Source organism: Lagenorhynchus albirostris, chromosome 17, assembly GCF_949774975.1.
Source record: "Lagenorhynchus albirostris chromosome 17, mLagAlb1.1, whole genome shotgun sequence".
NCBI lineage: Eukaryota > Metazoa > Chordata > Mammalia > Artiodactyla > Delphinidae > Lagenorhynchus > Lagenorhynchus albirostris.
The window spans coordinates 27,437,016-27,455,983 of record NC_083111.1 but is presented as its reverse complement, the minus strand read 5'-3'; the positions used below and the strand labels follow the sequence as shown (position 1 = coordinate 27,455,983).

The window sequence follows — 18,968 nt, the reverse complement described above, 5'->3', positions numbered from 1 at the left end:
ATGGAAAACCTTTTATCATTACATACCATTTTTTTTCTCAAAAAGAATTGATCTTCATCTGCATTTCAAATAATATTTTAAAGACAAACATAATTGCAGGCATTTTATGTAAAGAACAGTGTGGCTGATTCCTATCTGTCCCATCACTCTCTCCAGGAACCCTGGGAGAGTCTAATGATGATCACCATAGCCAGAGCTTACTATGTTCTAGAAACTATGCCAGGCCCTGTATTACATGTAATTTTGACAATAGAAGATGAAAAAATAAGTTCAGAAACACAAAGTAATTTGCTCAAAGTCATACAGCAAAGTTATGGAGTCTGAATTCAATCACAGACCTGACTCCAAAGTCTATACTCTTAGCCTCTGCTCTATCCTCTAAGAAATGGGAAAGAACAAAATAAATGCTACACACTGGCTGGGCCTCTGGTCTATCTGACCCCATACAGGGCAGGGTGTGGTCCAGGTCATTGTGAGTTAACACTTGCTAACCAATTGCTCTTTATTTATGGAGTAACTTGATATGCTATTTTACGAATAGCTTAATAACCTTATTAAGGATTATAGGAATCTTATTTTGATATTTAAAATTTAACCTAAATTTCATCATTAGCCATTTATAATCTAAACACATCCACAGAACATTTTCATCATTCCAAGGTCCTCTAATTTAAAAAGGCTTTGTTTTCAAAGTAAGTGTTTAAATATGAACAAAAACTTATGATTTTGATCAAAGATAAGTACTTGTAAGGTGATTCTTAGATGCTATCCTTTACTGAACATTAAAAAATAAAACAATTCGGGCTTCCCTGGTGGCGCAGTGGTTGAGAGTCCGCCTGCCGATGCGGGAGACACGGGTTCGTGCCCCGGTCCGGGAAGATCCCACGTGCTGCGGAGCGGCTGGGCCCGTGAGCCGTGGCCGCTGAGCCTGCACGTCCGGAGCCTGTGCTCCGCAACGGGAGGGGCCACAGCAGTGAGAGGCCCGCGTACCGCAAAAAAAAAAAAAAAAAAAAAAAAAAAAAAACAATTCTGTCAGTATTCTTAAAAGTTCATTTATCACCAAAAGGTAAAAAATGAAACAAAACAAAACAAAACAAACACATGAGTCTTCTTTATGTAACAGGAACCGGATATTCATAGGTGAGTTCTTTGACATTCAGTGAACGTTGGAATCTGTCTATGGTACTTATTATTTTGGCTCTTCTCTCCTCACCTAACAAGAAAAAATAAAAGCAAAGGCAGCCCAGTCTTCTGTGCCGACTGACCAGGGCCCAGATGCCTAGGAACCCTTGCTGTGGGGAGCAATACAAGAGGCTTGTTAGGAAGGACAACCTCCTTGGTGCCCGCTTGGGAAGGAGCACTGGGCTGCGCAGGAGCCAACCTCCTCATCTCCACCAACCCAAAGAAGTCTGAGTTCACATCATCAGTCAGTGTCTTTGGTGGAACAAGAGTTCAAGACGCTGTTGTCCACTGATCTTAATCAGCACTCAGAGCATTCTCGTGCCAACCATGGTGCTTTTCCAGGGGTGGCTACTTACAATGGTGTAATGTTAGAATAGATGCTCAAGGATTATCACATGTGTAGCCTTTTGCTGTGTCCTGTCAACCACACTGAGAAATTTGTGACAAAGCAGAGTTCTGGGATGCGACTGCAATGGGATACTCTGGGGTGGCTAAGAATGGGAACTATCATTTCCTTAATCTGAGAGGTCAAATAAGCTTTAATTTTCATGTCAATGTGTACTAATTGATGGTGGCTGCTGGGAACAACATGTTGACAAGAATTATAAAACCTATTTAGGTCTCAGGGTGTAACAGTGCTGTAATTAACCTATGTCTGAGATAGAAATAGGAAGAGAAAGGAGAAGAATGGTCTCCAAATATGTATTTACCAACTTTGTGCTAATAGAAGGCACAGAAATTTGCTCAAACTTACAAAAGGAATAAAGAGGTATAAAGTCTGCAGTGAAACCTAGATTTCTAGACATACACCAATGTGTACAAATAATAATGTATACCTAATGTCACATATATAATAATAGCCAATATTCTAAATCTGACACACTACTTAAGCCTTTTGATACATTTAGTCCTCACAACCTCCCTTGAAGTTGATACCGTTATCATATATATTTTATACATAGGAAACAGAGTCAGAGAGGGATCGAGTAATTTACCCAAGATCTATTAACCTAGAAAGTCATAGAGCAGGATGATAAATCAGGCAGTCTGATTAAGACTTTCAGTTCTTCATATGATAGTGTATCTTTACCATTTTCCTATATGTTATTTTTTGGTCATTAGAGGAGGTCAAATTCACCTCAAAACTGTAGAGAGCCAGCTCCTGTGGTGGAATTTGCTACAATGGATTCCATTTCTCTGGAGTAAAAAAAAAAAAAAAAACTTTTCCCTTTATTTCCTGTGATACCTTTTTCAAGGGCTTTCATGTCCAATTGAAATCTCTGCTTAGGGCTCTCATCAGGCCCTCTGGTACATTCTATTTGTGGTTACCACCATCTGCGCTTCTGACTCCAGGAACAAGTTAATGGATGGCTGTGGTATCAACCAAGAATCTCAGTGGCAGTTTTGACATTCACAGTTACGACTTTTGCCACCTTGGAAATTGAGGCTGCAGGGCTCATCTCCCTTGGACAGGCGTAATGTTCTTTCATAACTTTACCGGGAGGCTTGCGCCATGGCAAGAGGAATGGAGGTGAAGAATAAAGAGGAATCTTCTGTTAAGAAAGATCATTAACCATTGGTAGATTCCCCTGGGGGCCTTGAAACTCTTTCTCCAACTGGGAGTGGAGCTAGGGGTAGGGATGGTAGCTTTTTGGCCAAGGCAGAGTAGAGTGTCTCAGCCCTGCTCTGTTATGATTCCACAGTCAACCTCATCATAACTTACATTGCAAGGGAATGCACACAACTCTGGATGTTTCTATTAAAATAAGAAAAATGATTTTCTGAAAAGAGATACTTTCAAACTCAATTATTTTCACGTTGGAAGATTTGCCCATCTCACTTCCAACCCTATGTAGTGAAGGGACATAAATTTAAGAAAAACTAGCAAGTGGCTGCTCAGCTGTCTCTTTCAATTGTCTTCTTTAGTCACTTGCTAATAGCTGTTAAATCTTACAGAGAAACTGTGCATCTGCCAAGAGCACAGACGAGGGAGGCCAGTAATCAGTCACAGAGTTATCCAGCTTCCCATCTCAATCCTCAGCCCTGCTCTTTGCAGAATTCTAATGTCATTTATCTTTTTTCCTCCATTTTAAATGAAGCTATCAGAGCCGATACATTTCTGGGAGGTCTTTTGATTGCCATCACAATAAGTTGTTCAGAGTGTGAATGGTGCTAAATGACATAACACATGTATTTGTGGGGCTACCCCAGTAGATTGAGATGAGCAGTCGACTTTTGTCCTCACCTGCCTCCCCTGCCAACCACCCTGCCTCCCTCCAGTCCACACTGCTCACCTGTGCCCCACATTCTCACACCCATTTTGGTCCCAGGTGCAACCTCACCACTCTCCTCTGCCCTGTCTTAGTCAAACACTTGAAGTTCATTTAGACTAACTTGTAGCTAATGTCTGATACAGGCTTGGAAACAATAACTCATGTTTGCATGTGTTGCTTAACTGTGTTTCTGCTCTTCCCAGTGACAAACCTGTCTGGCAGATAATCTCCTGCCTGAGTTCCTGTCTTGGTAACCTCGGGCCCTCTCAGACACAGCTCTCCATCCTTCTGGTTTAGAAAAAATTCTGCCTTTTAATGTCAGAATTTAATGACAACCACGGTCACATGCTGACAAAATTGTGTGATGCAAATTGTTTGCCTGGGCTACTCAACATTACGTCCTCTTGGATTGTATTGAAATTTCCACCTGACTGGCTAGGCTGTGTTTTAGCGCAGGGATTCATGATAGTGTCCCTCTAACTCTACAGCTATGGCTGTCTTACAAGAGCATGGTTTTATAATTCCAGGTCCCAGACTCTCCTAGGCTGTTCCCTAAGTTAACTGTGCAGGATCTAGCCATGACCCCAAACCTGATGGATACAGTTTTGTTAAAGAGTGCAATGGTTTCCACAATGCTGAGTCCACTGGTGAATTATTAGTTCAAAATGACCTTTGAAGGGCTGACCTAGTTGATTTTTTTCTTCCCGAAAATATTTTCTCCTCTGGGTTTCATACAACTTAGTGTAACTATTTCTTTTGAGTCTCCTTTGCTAGGTCCTGACTTCAAATATTAGTGTGTTCCAGAGCCCACTTCTTGGAATTCTTCTCTTTTCTATCTTTAATTATTCCTTTGGTGTTTTCTCTCATCCAGTCTCATGGCTTTGAGTACCATCTACATACTGTTGACTCACAGATGTGGGCACCCAGTCCAGACCTCCCACTGAACTCCCGATTGGGTATTCATCTGTCTACTTGACATCTTCACTTGGATGCCTAACAGATATCTCAACCTTAGTAAGTCCCAAAGCTACACTTCTAATCTCTACCACCTACCTTGGCCTACTGTAACCTCTGCCGTGAGTGTTCCTTGGCTCACTCAGCTGCAACTTCATATGTCCAGATGCTCAGTACAAAATCCTTGGAGACATCTATGGTAGACAGTCTGACCATCATCAGTTCCTTCTGTCCACCCATCAAGAGGTGAAGTCTATGCTCCTCATCTTACATATGGACTGGCCTTGTGACTTGCTTTGATGAATAGAATATGTGACAGATGTGACATTGTACAATTTCCAACCCAGATTTTACAAGGATAGGCAGCATCTTCTTCCTTCTTGAACTAAGTCACTATGTGAAATTCTGACTAATCTGAGCCCTCTGTGCTGTGATAAAGTCTAAGCTTACTGCAGAGCAAAACCATGTGGAGAAAGATGCTTGGTCACCACAGCTGTTCTAGCTATCCCCAGCTGATGTACCAGATACGTAAGTGTAGAAGCCATCTTGGACCCCACACAGAACAGAACCACTCAACTGAGCCCAGCTCAGATTGCTGGATATGACAAATAATACACTTTTTAAGCCAGTAAATTTTATGTAGCAGTGGAAAATAATATCCTTGACTCTGTACTTTCTCTTACAGTCCACATTCAATCTGTCAGTAAGTCTGTTGGCTCTGCTTTCAAAATATATCCATAACATAACCATTGTTTTCATCTCAGATGCTACCACTTCATCTGAGTCACCAAAATCTCCTGCCTGTTTTCCCATGTTCCTCCCTCGTTCTTTTATAATCTGTTCTCAACATAAAGCTAAAGTGACCCTTTAAAATTTAAGTCCTGTCATGGTACTCCTTTGCTTAAAACCTTCCAAGAACCCTCCTTTTCACTCAGAGTAAAAGCCAAAGAACTGCAATGGTCTACAAGGCTTTACATGACTTGGTGCCCCCCATTAAATCTCTACAATTTGCTTGGGGAAAATCGGCCTCCTTCCTTTTTCTTAACCACATGGGTATGTTTTTGCTTTAGGGCCTTCATGCTGCTAGTTGCTCTTCACAGGACATTTTTCTCCCAGGTAAAACCTTACCTGCTTATCATCTCCTTCAAATCTTTGCTCAAATGTTACCTTCTCGGCTAGGTCTTCATGGACCACCCTATTGTAAATTGCAACACTTATCCCCTTCCCACTCCTTTATACCTCTTTCCTTGCTTTACATTTTCTTTAACACCTACCTTCTAACTTATGGTTAATTCCATTGTTTATTTTTCTTTATTTTCACTTACCTCACACTTGAAGACCAGGTCAGGGATTCTTACACATTTGGTTAGCCGATATATTTTCAGTTCCCAGAACAAACTCCAGTAGGTGTTTTGTTAATTACTTGGTGAATGATTGTATCAGTGAATCTTTGTTTTCTTCTCCTCCATTAAACCCACTAAGTGTCTCTAATATAGGCTGAATTTGGTCAATCCCTGAATCAGCTCTGTTTATAGAGGCTTAGAGATAAGTCTTTCTTCGAGGCTTTGAGATTGTGTGGTCCATTCAAAATTGCTGGGATCAGAAATTCTTCTCCAAGTCTCCATCATTCTACCATATACTCTTAGGACTGACCCCATGTGAAATTCTTATTTTGTCTTTCATCTCTCTCTGACTCTCTCTCTCTCCCTCTCTCTCTCTCTGTCTCTATCATTTTGAGTTGTGGCTAACATTTGGTTTCTCTCTTGGCTCCTGATAAATTCTGGTGGTGCTATCTCAAGATCCATCATGCAGACCAGCTGACTGGGTTGTGTAGTTGCCTTCCCAGACTTTTTCAGTCAATATCCCAGGAATGGAGCTTTGTTCTGGATCTGGGTCTATGCCCAATAATCATAACTTGGCCACTGGATGACAACTCTCTCTGGCCAGGCTGAGTATACAATATCTGTCTGATAACCGCCTGCCCACAGTATTCTCATCTACACACAAAGTTATTTTTTCTTGTTTTTTATTTCTTCAGCATTATATTAAAAATAATATGTTTGATTTTTCAGTTAAAATGGATGTCTGGTATTACTTATTTCTTTCACAGTATCTTTATGTGTTTTTTTATGCCACATGTTTCAATTGTTTTACACTCAATTTAGTTTGTATTTTCAAATATTAATCATATAATATTTCTTTTCTTAACCCTCTAAACATGGGATGTGCTACATTGAGTGTAGGTAATAAAGAGTAAAAAAAATGAGAAAAACAAAGTCTTCAGCAAATCAAGCAATTAGAAGTTACAGTTCTACTTAAGTTCTTTTAGAATTGTCACAATATCATAATAATGCCTTCACCCTGATGTTGTGGATAGCTTTAGTAAGAATAGCACTTAAGGTGCCTGTAACAGTTGCTAGGCAATCCAACTCAAAATGCTATTTCACACATGATTATCTGTATTTTGTGGGTCATCCTCTGCTTCCTTTTCAAACTTAGTTATTGGTTGGTGTATCATTTTCTTAAAAGTACATCCTGATACATTTACTGTACCCAGACTCATTATGACTAGCTGTCCTGCAGTAATAGATTCTCTCTGTTAAGAGTCAGGAACACAAAACCTCTGCCTTCTCTTTCTGTCATGTACTACATACTGCACACTGAGGCTATAACCTGTGCTTTATTCAAAACTATTATGTTACTATTTGTAGCTCACTACACTATGCCCTTTTAAAGCAGCAGCAGCAGCAGCAAAGTGGCTGAAATACAGCTTTAACTACAAGGGGACAGTTATTGTCAGGCAAGCACCATTGTCTTACTACTGGCTCACTAATCTGTAGTCAGAAGAACTGCCATCCCCAGGCATTCATGATTAGTTATTTTATTGCGCCACTTTAAGGGCTCATAAATTTTGACTTTTTTGTTTTTGAAGATCAGATGACTTCAGCTGCTCTCCCCCCTGCACCCTGCTCCTTCCACTCCTCTCTGCACTGTTCACTCCTAATCCTGCAGTTAGCCCTGGCAGGGACCACTTCTCCATGTAGGGCTGTTGGCCTGAGCTGAACTGTAAGACAAATGTTAATGAAGTTGCCCTTTTAGAAAATTAACATTTTAATAACCATGATGACTAAGAGTCTAGTTCTAAAGGTGAAGGGCTGTATCTGTTTAACTGATTTTACACAACAGTGAACACAAAATTCCTCATTCTTGCCTGTGTGAGTGCTTTTGTGTTTATCATCTATCACTGGTAAAATCTGCTTTTAAAATCTGTCTCTCTCTCTTTTGGGTTATCAGATTCTCATTAAAGAAAATTTGCATTAAGTACTAAAGTTGTAATAAAAATATTATCCATATCCTCACTGTCCAAAGACAATTACAACTGATATATTGACCTCTATTTTTTTCTTTGCATATATTTGTTTCATTTGTACATAGTTTTGTTTTTCTGTTTCTATAATACATACTGTTTATGTAATTAGATGCTGTTATATATGCTGCATATATAATTTTGCTTTTTTTTTCTACTCATATCTTAAATCTTTTCTCTTGTAACTTGAATACCTTGTGAACACTCCATCTACTGGGTGTGTCATATCAATTACTGCATAATATTTTGGTTGAATCAGATTACTCAATATTATAAATAAAACTGTAAAGAACATCTGGGAATAATTTCTTTTTTTTTATATATTTTAAATATTTGGGACTATTTACTTAGACATACTTCCAGGAATAGAATTACTTAGTCAAAAGATATGAAAGATATGAATATGAATATTTTAAGATACTGGATAGTGTTTGAAGGAATAAAGACATAAACTTGATAATGAAACACCTACACCTTACTTTACTCTCTGGATTAGAAAGTAAATAGCAGGATCCCAGAATGTTAGAAATGGGAATAAATTAAGAAATGATTTAATGATTCCTTCATGTTATTCTGAGAAAACTGGGCTTAAAAGAGGTTAGATTGCTTATAATTACATATGTGGCACAGGCAGGTAGTAGCAGACACAGGACGTGGTTGCAGGTTTCCAAACTTACAATTCAGTGCACCTTCTAATGACCACTAATATGTTTTCAGACTGAGTAATTCTGAAACATAAGTGGAGATTTTGCTGGAGAGAAGATATTTCAAACAAATACTAAAGTGCAAACTATACAGCAACTCAGTTTCATTTGCAATGTAATGTTCTTAACTCAGAACAAGCTCCTTGTCCTTTGATTCCAGCAAAGAATAAACATACATTAAATACATTTCAATACTTCAATTTGGAAGGATATCCCCCAGTGCTCTATTCTGGTATTTAACAATACCAATAGGATGAATTATCAATCGTGTCATCATTCCACTAGAAAGGAATTTTGAAAGTTTAATAGAGTCAATTAATTTCCAAAAGGATGAATTTTAGTTCAAAGAATTTATCATGCACAGCTGACTGATAATCTGGTGAGACTATGTTGCCTTTTTTGCCCTCATCTGTCTAGATATCAAAAAAGGAAGCATTTGTTTTTTAGTACTTAACTCAGTCAGAAGAATTATTCTTGCAAAGACATCAAAAGTTTTATGTAATTTTTACAAGAAAATTGTGAACTATTTTCTAATGAATATATTTAAAGCCAATCAAAGTTTATAACAAACTTATAAACTTCACTTTTTTATTGTGCAGAACTTGCTTATAATTAAAACTTTAGAATAAATCTTTCTATAACTCAGCATTTTCTATTACCTTAAAATTTGCGATATTTTCAAACTTTAATTGACCAGGGGGAAATACTCTTTTATAAAGTAATTTTTTATAAGATACTTTTTTATAAAGATGGTAGAATTAGTTAATTTTATAAAACAGCCATATGTGGTTTAAAAAAACAATGACATTGTAAAGGTGAGACAATATAATAGAGGAAAAAGAGCTATTTAATTTCTCACTAATCCAATCACATCCATCTATATTATACATATTCATTTTATCCTCTCCTCTCTTCATTTTGTATGGGCTGACATTCTTCTACATCATGACACTTTTCTTCCTACTTTTTTTCCAGTTGTTAGAAAATAAGCAGTCAGTCTGGTCATAAAGCATCTTCCTATGTGTGATGGGAATGTTACAGAAGCCCTGGTGCTTCAGAGGAGCAGTCAGTGAAGCAGTACAAAGGTTAACCTCTGGGGCAGGAGTGTAATAAAAGGAGTTTCCATCAGTCTAACACAAGCCAGTCTTTAATTATCACTCTCAATTGTATTTTAAAAAATTGATACAAAAACCTAAGAACTTAAAACTAATACTTCCTTTTGAAAATAAGGGAAGAGATTTCCCTCCCCTCCTTTTGAGCATTTACTTTAGAAAACTTGTCATTGTAAGGACTTTCTTCTTTCTTTGAAATGTATATAAATCATTTTGAAGATTAGATAGGGCTTTATGACCTAGGCATGTCTATTCTCTAGGACCCAGGAGCCATCTCTTTGAAATTTAAGTATCAAGGGAGATAGCATGCCTATCTCCCCATTTCTGTGGGAAGGTAGGAGTCTAATTTAGGTGTTCCAAGGTGTGAAACTACTACCTGTCACAAAGATATGAGAAGGTTAATTTTCCTCTGGATAAATCCAACTACCAATTGGTTAACACAGATGGTCACCCTAAGTACCTGGTGAATTTACAATGAACTATGCATGATGAATGGTGCTGTCAGGCCTCTTACTTGAGGAATAGTTATGTATATCCTGAGAACATGTATGAAATGGGTTATAGCTGCTTCAGGATATAAAAGAGTGAGATTTCTTTCTGTCTTTGCAATCTCTTAGTGGATTACCTGTGATGAGTATGGCATTCTGAATTAATGCTTATTCAATAATAAGTATTTTCTTTCTCTACTAACTGTGCAGAGGATTTCTGGGTTTGGAGAAGATTTTGTTTTTAATTATAGTAAAAACAGTGTAAAGAGAGGGTATCACTCCCACAGTAAAAATTTTTTAGGCTTTAATTTGATTTCTTTAAAAATAGGACTTTAGATACATTTCAATTTTTTTTCATGCTCCCTTCCATGTAATCTTGTAGAATAGGCAACCTATTCTGGAATTTTTAATTTATGTATAGATTGAGAAGATGGAAATTATATGAGCCCTTTTGGGTAAAAGAGGAATAAACTAACTCTTCAAAAATAAACACAAACAACTTAGATTAGAAGCTCATGGCCTTAAACTCTCTACCAAGGGCTATCTTAAAATAACACGTTATTGTAATGATCAAAAAAATAAAAGAAGGAAAACATATGAAATCAGCACTGATAGTGAAGATACTCCATCTTGTTGACCAAGCAAGATGTCTTTTGGAAGATAAAATCCAGAAAGCACCTTCCTCCAGGCAGGGAACACTTCCCCAGTGACCCAGCCATGAGAGATGCTCACCATCCTCCTATGCTCTGGTGGAGACCAGAAGTATTACTGTCAGTGCTCTAACTCTAATATCCCATCATGAAAGTCTGAAAAACACATAGTGAGGCACAGGGAATATATAACACCAATACAATAACACCTGAGTACTCTTGATGAGGAGGCTTTGATTCAACAGAAAACCCTGTTTTCACAAATGAAAGAAAACAACTATTTCATGACAGGCAGGAGCTTCTAAAGTATGGTAAAACTACCAGCTAGAAGAAAAGAGTTGTGTGTCTTAATCTACACCTGCCAACTGTGAGGATAAGGTGAAATTGCAGCACTTTGTCTCCCATGCTAGGTTTGTCATTCCTTTTCCATTTCTCCCAATTTCAGAGGAAGAATATTAAGTAAAAGGTCAAGAGGCCTTTGTATGAAAGGTCATAAACATCTAAGCATAGTCTTTTTTCTTCCAGTCTCTGGGACTGGGTAGACAAGAAAACCAAGGGCTCAGCCCTCTCCTCCCAGCATGCAGTTATGTGGGTAATTTGAGCTAGCCATTTGGGGGCATCACTCTTTCTGAGTTTCATGCAGTTTGTCCCAGGATGGTAAACTGCTTTGGGAGAAGCAGAAAGAAAGACTGTGTGGCTTGTTCTACTGCAGTTTGTCCTTGGCTTTTGTTGAGAGACTTCATAATAAAACTCCCATTAGTTTAAAAATATTGTGTGTGTGTGTGTGTGTGTGTGTGTGTGTGTGTGTGTGTGTGTGTGTGTGCATGTGTATGTGTATTGTATAACTGCTACTGAGGGTGCTATCTACTATGCTGTTTAAATGATTTCATATACGATTAATAATTCTCTCAGAAGAGAGAATTAGGGAAAAAATAGTTTCTCATCACAGATTGGAGTACTCTCTTTTAATAGATGATTACGTAAATTATCATGTACCCCCTTTTTGCATTGACTGCTAGGAATCTCATGGATAAGTTTGATGCCCAATTTTAATACCTTATTATTACATACATTTTCTAAGTATAATTTGCCTGATCCTACCCACCTGCCCCACTCCTAACTCATATCTTGTTCTTGGCTCTTACCTCTTCTTAAAATTTGTTGTATCATTTGGCTTCCTTTGATTTTATCATAAATTGCCTCAAATCAAACAAATAGAACTGTAATGTTTCAAAAAGCCCTAGAGACGAATTCTCTGCATCAAGGACTGTACCATCCAGTCTCCTTATACAAGTACCATGTTATTTCTATATGCAAGAAAATATTCATGGATATTTATGCATTAAAAACATAACAGAAGACTGCAAATAGGTCATCCTTTAACCTAGTAGAGAATCGCCTGCAGCAGAACTATTTAATGTGTATTGTGTCAGCATTTCTTTTACACATTTCACATTAGAAGGTTTATAAATTGCATTCACTTAGTATTGAAATACGAGGTGTGTACTATAAGTAAGTGTAATTCTTTTTTTTTAAAGTCTTCTCTTTAGGCAGTTATAAGAAACATTAAGCTATTTAGTTAACCATGCAAATTTTAGCAACATTATCATAGCTCACAGCTCATTTTAAATAACTTCTTAAAATAATTTATTATAGACATTTTCTTTGAATCATCATAATAATGAGAATAACTAAAATGTGGAAAACATCTGTAACAGTTCCAGGCTCCTTAAACACATGTCGTCTTTCAGGAAACTTTTCTTCTTCCTTTATGCAGCTGGAAAAGCTAAGGAATAAGAGATCCAATTCGAACCACTTGTGAAGCTTTGCCAGTTTTAGGATCCAGGCCACTTAACCCTCTCTTCATCAAGCATATGCACAATTCTGAAGCATCCACAAAGTGAGTGTTTGGAACCTTTTCTGCTTCAGCAGCATTTTATGTTTGCTTGGGAAGTGTGAATTAAAGAGAAGACACCCTCAGTTACCCAGATATATGGATGTTCAGCTTTGAGTTTTGGAAGTAGGCACTGTTTTGTGTGTTTCTCTTGTGGATATTGACAACTACACTTTTCATGATAGTAAGTTCGTTGCCCAGGAAAGATTGGATCAGGAGCAAAAAGAGATTGTAGTTGCTACACAGACCCAGCAACAACTGAATTTTAAGTTGAACCTTGTAGGCATGTCAATGTTGGGCTTGTATACATTTCAGGACAGGATGCATTAGTGCAGGGGGTAGGAATACATTTCCCTGTCCTCCTCACAGTCCGTTTAAAAACCACAGAGCCCATTCCTAGACGGCTTCCTGAGTGGACTCACCTGACTATGCAGGTGAAATGGAAGCCTTTACCAGTGCAAAGGGAGGTACTGACACTGGAAGGATTAAACTTCTGAAAGTGAATTTTCCTTGACATTATAAAAGAAGACGTAAAATAAATAAAATAATCAATAGAGAATTGATAAACATTTCTCAGCAAACAGAGCAAGTTAATGCAGTGGAGATGTCCGGGTCATTTTTCCTCCATAATGATGTTTGGTGTTTAGCATTAGCTGAAATTAGCTTCTATTGCTTTCATTTCTATTGTCAAGGTTCTATGAGACACTGTGGGTCACCCGAGGGTCCCCCTTTCCCATGATGTGCCAGAGTTACCATGAAGGAAGAAAATAGAACTCATGTAGGTCAAGTGGTAAACAAATTACCAGAGATATTTTGCTGTAGAGTCACCTTGCTCGGTTCACACTCTGAAAGTTTTTTGATCATTGACATTCCTATAATGTAACCCGCATTCATGGCTATCACCTCTAAGTGTGGTGATCTTAAAATGGTAATACTATAGGTTACCCTGTGACAATCTTAAGGAGTCTTAAAGGTACTTGCATTGGCAATCTTGATTCCCATGGCCATCTCTGTGAGGTGAGAAGGTTGCTTTGAAAATCAACTGTATACAACAGTAAAACCATGTTTGGGAATAATGTCTAGTAATATCTATGAAATGAGTGGGATGAAACTTGGAGTTTTATGTGTCTTACTGAGCTGTGCTCCCGGTGACCCAGAGGGTTTCCTCTTGGTGTTAAAACCTGTGCTGTTCAGCTCTGATAAATAATATCTGTGTGCTCTGGTTGTCAGCTTTACTCACATCAGAGGGGAAAGGTCTGTCTCCTTTGCAAGCAGAAGCAAAACCATCATACAGTTATTCTTATTTAGCAATTGTTTAGCATTAATTGGAACTTGGCATGCTGGGAAACTCACTTTATTTCACAGCACCATAGACACTGTGTAATGTTCAAAGCACATTTGAAGCAGCAATTTATTAAAAGTTACAATATTCTTTCTAGAGAATGGATTTGCTATTCACCATTAGGACTAGACCCAATATTTATGGAATGTTCACAAATGATTCATTATGTGTCATTTACAAATAGCCTCTAATAGGAGACATTTTCATTATAAGTGCTATTTTAATGAATTGTCTGTCTCTATGGATTCATGTGCAAGACTGCAATAATTTCTTTTTACTTCCTTCCGCCAACCCCAAACATGACCCTGCTGCTGCTCATCATGCCTTTCCTATTTCTTCGACAGAATCATGTGATCATTCCCCTAGAAACCTTGGATGTATCTGTGACTCTCACTCACACCCCATTTCCAGTCACTCATCATATTAAAATGGCTCCTTGTTGCCTGCAGAATAAAAGCCAAATGTCCTTAGTCTGATAAGCAGCCAGATAAGGATGCTGACAGCCTGAGCCACCATAGCATGGTGGTCCGAGTGGTCTATCCTAGCTCTCGCCATAAGATGCTCATCTTCATCTCTGTGTCTGTGTCCCTGCAAATGTTCTCTGGCTGGCATGCCCTTCTTCCCGTTTGTCTGCAGAGTGAATGCCTGCGTTCAGAAGTTGCTCGAGAGGCATCCAGACTTTTCACTCCCTGTCTACCAGGCAGAATCTATAACTCTCTCACTTATTTCCTTATAGAAATGTATGTATACTTCATTTATGTTCCTTATATATATGTATATCTAACTCATGGATAAGATATTAATATATTAAAGCTTTACTCAGTTTTTAAAAAATTGTGTCTTCTATGTGTACCATGTTAACTTAACACATGACAAAATCTTAGTGAAGGTTGTTTGGCTAAACTGAAAATCCTGTTAAAAAAAGTAACAAATCAAAGCAATGCCTCAGTGAATATTCTATGTAAATACTACTTTGTGGTTGATGATGCAGGTAAAATGGACATAAGTTAAGAAGAAAGTCTGATAGCAGATCACTGACATCCCTAATAGTGTAAATAGATATAGAGACATAGTAGTTTAGGGCACAAGATAGATCAGAGGTTACCTATAACCATAAAATTAGTTTACTTTTATTTTATTTTGCTCTCTCCTTGTCCTTCAGCCTTGGCATTTTCTGTGCCATTTGTCTAGAAGAACAGCCACCTTAGTGCTTAGACCATAGTAGACTCACAATAAATATGTCTTGTATGAAAGAATGAATGAATGAACAAATGAAATTGTTCCAGCTCTTTCATTTTACAGATAAGGAAACAGACCCAAAGATGTAAAAAATAGGAAAGCAGAAACCACCTCTTTTCAAGCTGCTACTATATTCCCCACAATGAGCTAAGTGCTTTCATCTCAATTATTCCATTTTACAGTATCAAGAAAAATTATACAACTATTATGTTAGATAAAGAACTTGAATCTCAAAACCTTTGCCCTATGATCACACAGATTGGTGGTAACTCTTGTTCTTATACTATGTACAGTGTGCAGGCTTTCTTTTACCACCTGCTGGCATGATAATCATGGACAGAAACATAATTGATTATTGGTTTTGGTGGGTAGGATCTCTGCTTTTTAGGATCTGCATTGTTTAGATGGTAGCAGTAAATACAGGGAGTTGTGATCAAGTGGCAAGGTCTTTAGAGTTGAAAGCTGAAAAACAGTGTTCAGTTCCTAATCTTGTTACCTTTCTTCGGGCAAATCCTTTATTGCCTTGGAAACTTAGTTTTCTCATCTATAAAGCAAGGCAAATAATACCAACCCTGTGGAGTTCTGTGGTGAACAGATGAATAATGACTATGAAAACACATTTTGTCTACATAAAAGTAAAGTATTATTATTATTAAGCTTATGTAAGAATGAGGGCACGTGTATGAAAGGGCTTTCTCGGCTGCACGTTCACTCTCTTTTGTTCCCTCTGTTATCATTTTGCAATTTCATAACATCCCAGCCTTCTTTTGTGTAAACAGATGAAAATAGGATAAATAAATATTTCCCCACTAATATGATTTGTATACAATATATCAGATTTAAATAAACTTCTGCTTCTAATTCTTCTGAATTCACAATTCAGCAAAACTTAGTAATAGAGAAATAACAGTTAAAAAGGCATTTGTTTCTTGTCATAAGCTTCTATTCTTGTAAGAAAATCAAAACACTCCAAGAACAGGGAAAATATGAAAATTAACATCATCGCACAGACACTGGTAGTAGCTCTTTGATGAGAATAAAAGCCACTGACAGCTTCTTCTGGTAATAATTGAAATTATGACTTTTCAAACGTTCTGCATTAGCTGCAGCTCTATGCATAAATTTTAAAATCAATCTGATCAAAAATTATTTGCATTTCTCAGTTTTTTAAACATTGTCTTCTACCTCAAACAAGGTACAGAAAGCATCATTTGCCTTTTGTTGATGACTTCATCTCTGACCTTTAACATAAATACTGTCTTATGACCAATTATCAACAATTGTTAAGTCCTGTAGCTTTCCTTTTTTATATACAAATTTTTATTAAAATTAAATAAATGTACACAGCCAAAGTGAAAACAGCGATTAAGATATATTTCCAATGTATTTTTTAAGATCGCTGATGGTCATACATTCGAGAATCCTGGGACATTAGGCTTGAAAAGGACCTTAAAACTCATCTAGTTCTGACCCTTTTATTTTATAGCTCGAGAAATGAAGCTGTGAGTGGCTGAAAAGGAGATTTTCTAATTTTCTGAGAACAAAGACAAGGAAACAGCTCCAAACTATCTTTTGAGCACTCTTCTTGCTCTACTATATCAGAATATAATCAATTTCGATATGTATAACTCAATTCTCCTTTATCCAAATGACATCAGGAAAAAGGGGGCCTTGCTCAGCACTTACATTAGCTTTTTGGATGTGGACACTGACAGAATGAAGATTATGTATCTGGGACAGGACCAAATAAATTGGATGATAGGAGATCTCAATAGCCTGGAACAATTGGCTAAGTCTAACAAAAGGGAATTTAACAGAGAGAGATGCAAAGTCAGCACTTAGATTACAAAAACCAATGGCGAAACTACATGAAGTGGGACATATGGCTTAGCGGCAGAGCACTATTTTTTTTTTAAAGTGGCCGTTTTTAAAGGAACCAAAATTTCCATGAGTTTAATCTTGACGTCTTCTCCAAATCAACTGAATTTTCCGTAACCTAATAGAAGTATATATAGAACAATAAAGATGCTAAGTATAGTCTACTCCGTCTACCTGGAATTGAGATTATAGGCATACACACTGATAAACTGGGGCATGTAGAGGAGAAAGACCACAGTGTTAAGTTGACTCAGATCCAAATATATGAGGAAAGTTTAAAGGAACAGTTAATGCCTCTCTAGAAATGAGAAGGATTACATTTGTTTTTTGGTGAAATGGAGATGAAATGAACATGTCATTTGTAACAAAGAGGCTGAGTGATCTGTTGGAAAGAACTCAGGGCATGGCATCAGAAAGCATGAGTTTGAGTATTGGCACCATCACTTATCAGTGGTGTGACCTAGGAAAGATCTCTAAGAAACTGCATATCAGGCTCTTGATCTGTAAGATGAAGAGTAGCAATATCTACATTGCAGGATTGCTGTGAAAATTAAATTAAATTAAATAGCATATGTAAAATATGTGTAGTACATGGCATGCAGTAGTTAACAAATATTAACCTTTCCACCACTTGTTAGGTAGAGTCATGAGAGATTTTTATTAGATTTTATTAGAGGAATATCTTGTAGAAGTGTTGTTTAAGCAAAGATGAAAAGGTTAGGCAAGATCGCTGCCAATGCTGCTTGATGTATTTATATTTTGGCCACGAGCATTTTGTTGTACTTTATGCCAGTTAGAATTGCTTTTCAAAATATTTGATTCCTTATAGGTTATATTGCCTTTTAAAGTTGAAAGAATTTTTCACTACTACATATCATAAAATAGTGTTTGCTTACTTACCTATAAAGTGCAGAAAGGGGCCTCTTATTTCCAGGTTTTGGTCTGTATGGTTTGGGTTCTCCTGCCATGTTGATATCTGAAAGCATAAAATAAAATAGTACTGATTAAGAAAATATTAAACCTTTTGAGAAAAGTAAATCATGAAGTTGTATTTTTATTTTTGTCATTTGTCTATGCAAATTTTATATGCCATTAATTCATTCACAGGTATCTATTGAGCAACTCCTCTAGGCCAGGCACTGTCTGAGACACATCATGCACCAAACAGGGTAGATCCATGCCCTTGTGGGACTTATCTTCTATGGGGAGGGGGCTTGAGAGATAGATATTAAACCACAAACATAACAAATAAGAAAGCTATATAACATATCTGAAGGTGAAAAGTACTATGAAAAAAAATGTTGAACAAGGTGGGGGATCAGGAATTCTTACTAAAAATAGAAAGAGTGAGAGACAGAGAGAGAGATTGAGATATCCTACTGATCTGGAGTTTTGCCAGGAACGTCTCAGTTTGTATAGACATTTTCATGGAATAAAGCTTTGTTCCTAAGAGGAATTGTTATATTTTCTTTGGTGATGTCTTCTCCAAGTGTTAGAAGGGTGGAACTGTAAAGCATACCAGCTTTACTGTGGAAACAACAAAATGCACTCAGCAACTGGAATGTGCAGTTACAGAGTTCTGGGGTGATCAGAAGGAATAAAGAGCACATCTCTTGTCTTCATGAACTAAAACTATAATAAAGTCTCTAAGATAAGACAAGAAGATGCTTAAGTACATGACAAAAGAGTATTTTCAAATAATTGACCAATCCTAATCTTAAAAAAAATGTGTAAAACTGTTATGAGGTTGGGTGGTAAAGGCTTGGGAAATGACATAAACAATTTGATTTAATAAAGTTAAAATTTTAAGAGGATGATAAAAAAAGAAAATCTAAAGGAGGTGAACTTCAAGAAAACTTTGAAAGAAGTGAGGGACATTATTCTG

At 37.2% G+C, this 18,968-nt stretch overlaps 1 protein-coding gene across 1 annotated transcript in view; it reads right to left on the bottom strand.

Moving 5' to 3' along the window:
* The window catches only part of RALYL (RALY RNA binding protein like), a 725,647-nt gene that overhangs the window by 66,765 nt on the left and 639,914 nt on the right, over positions 1-18,968 (bottom strand). The window contains exon 4 of the mRNA XM_060127724.1: positions 17,984-18,059. Coding sequence (XP_059983707.1) covers positions 17,984-18,059 — 76 coding nt within the window. The remainder of the gene's footprint in view (positions 1-17,983; positions 18,060-18,968) is intronic.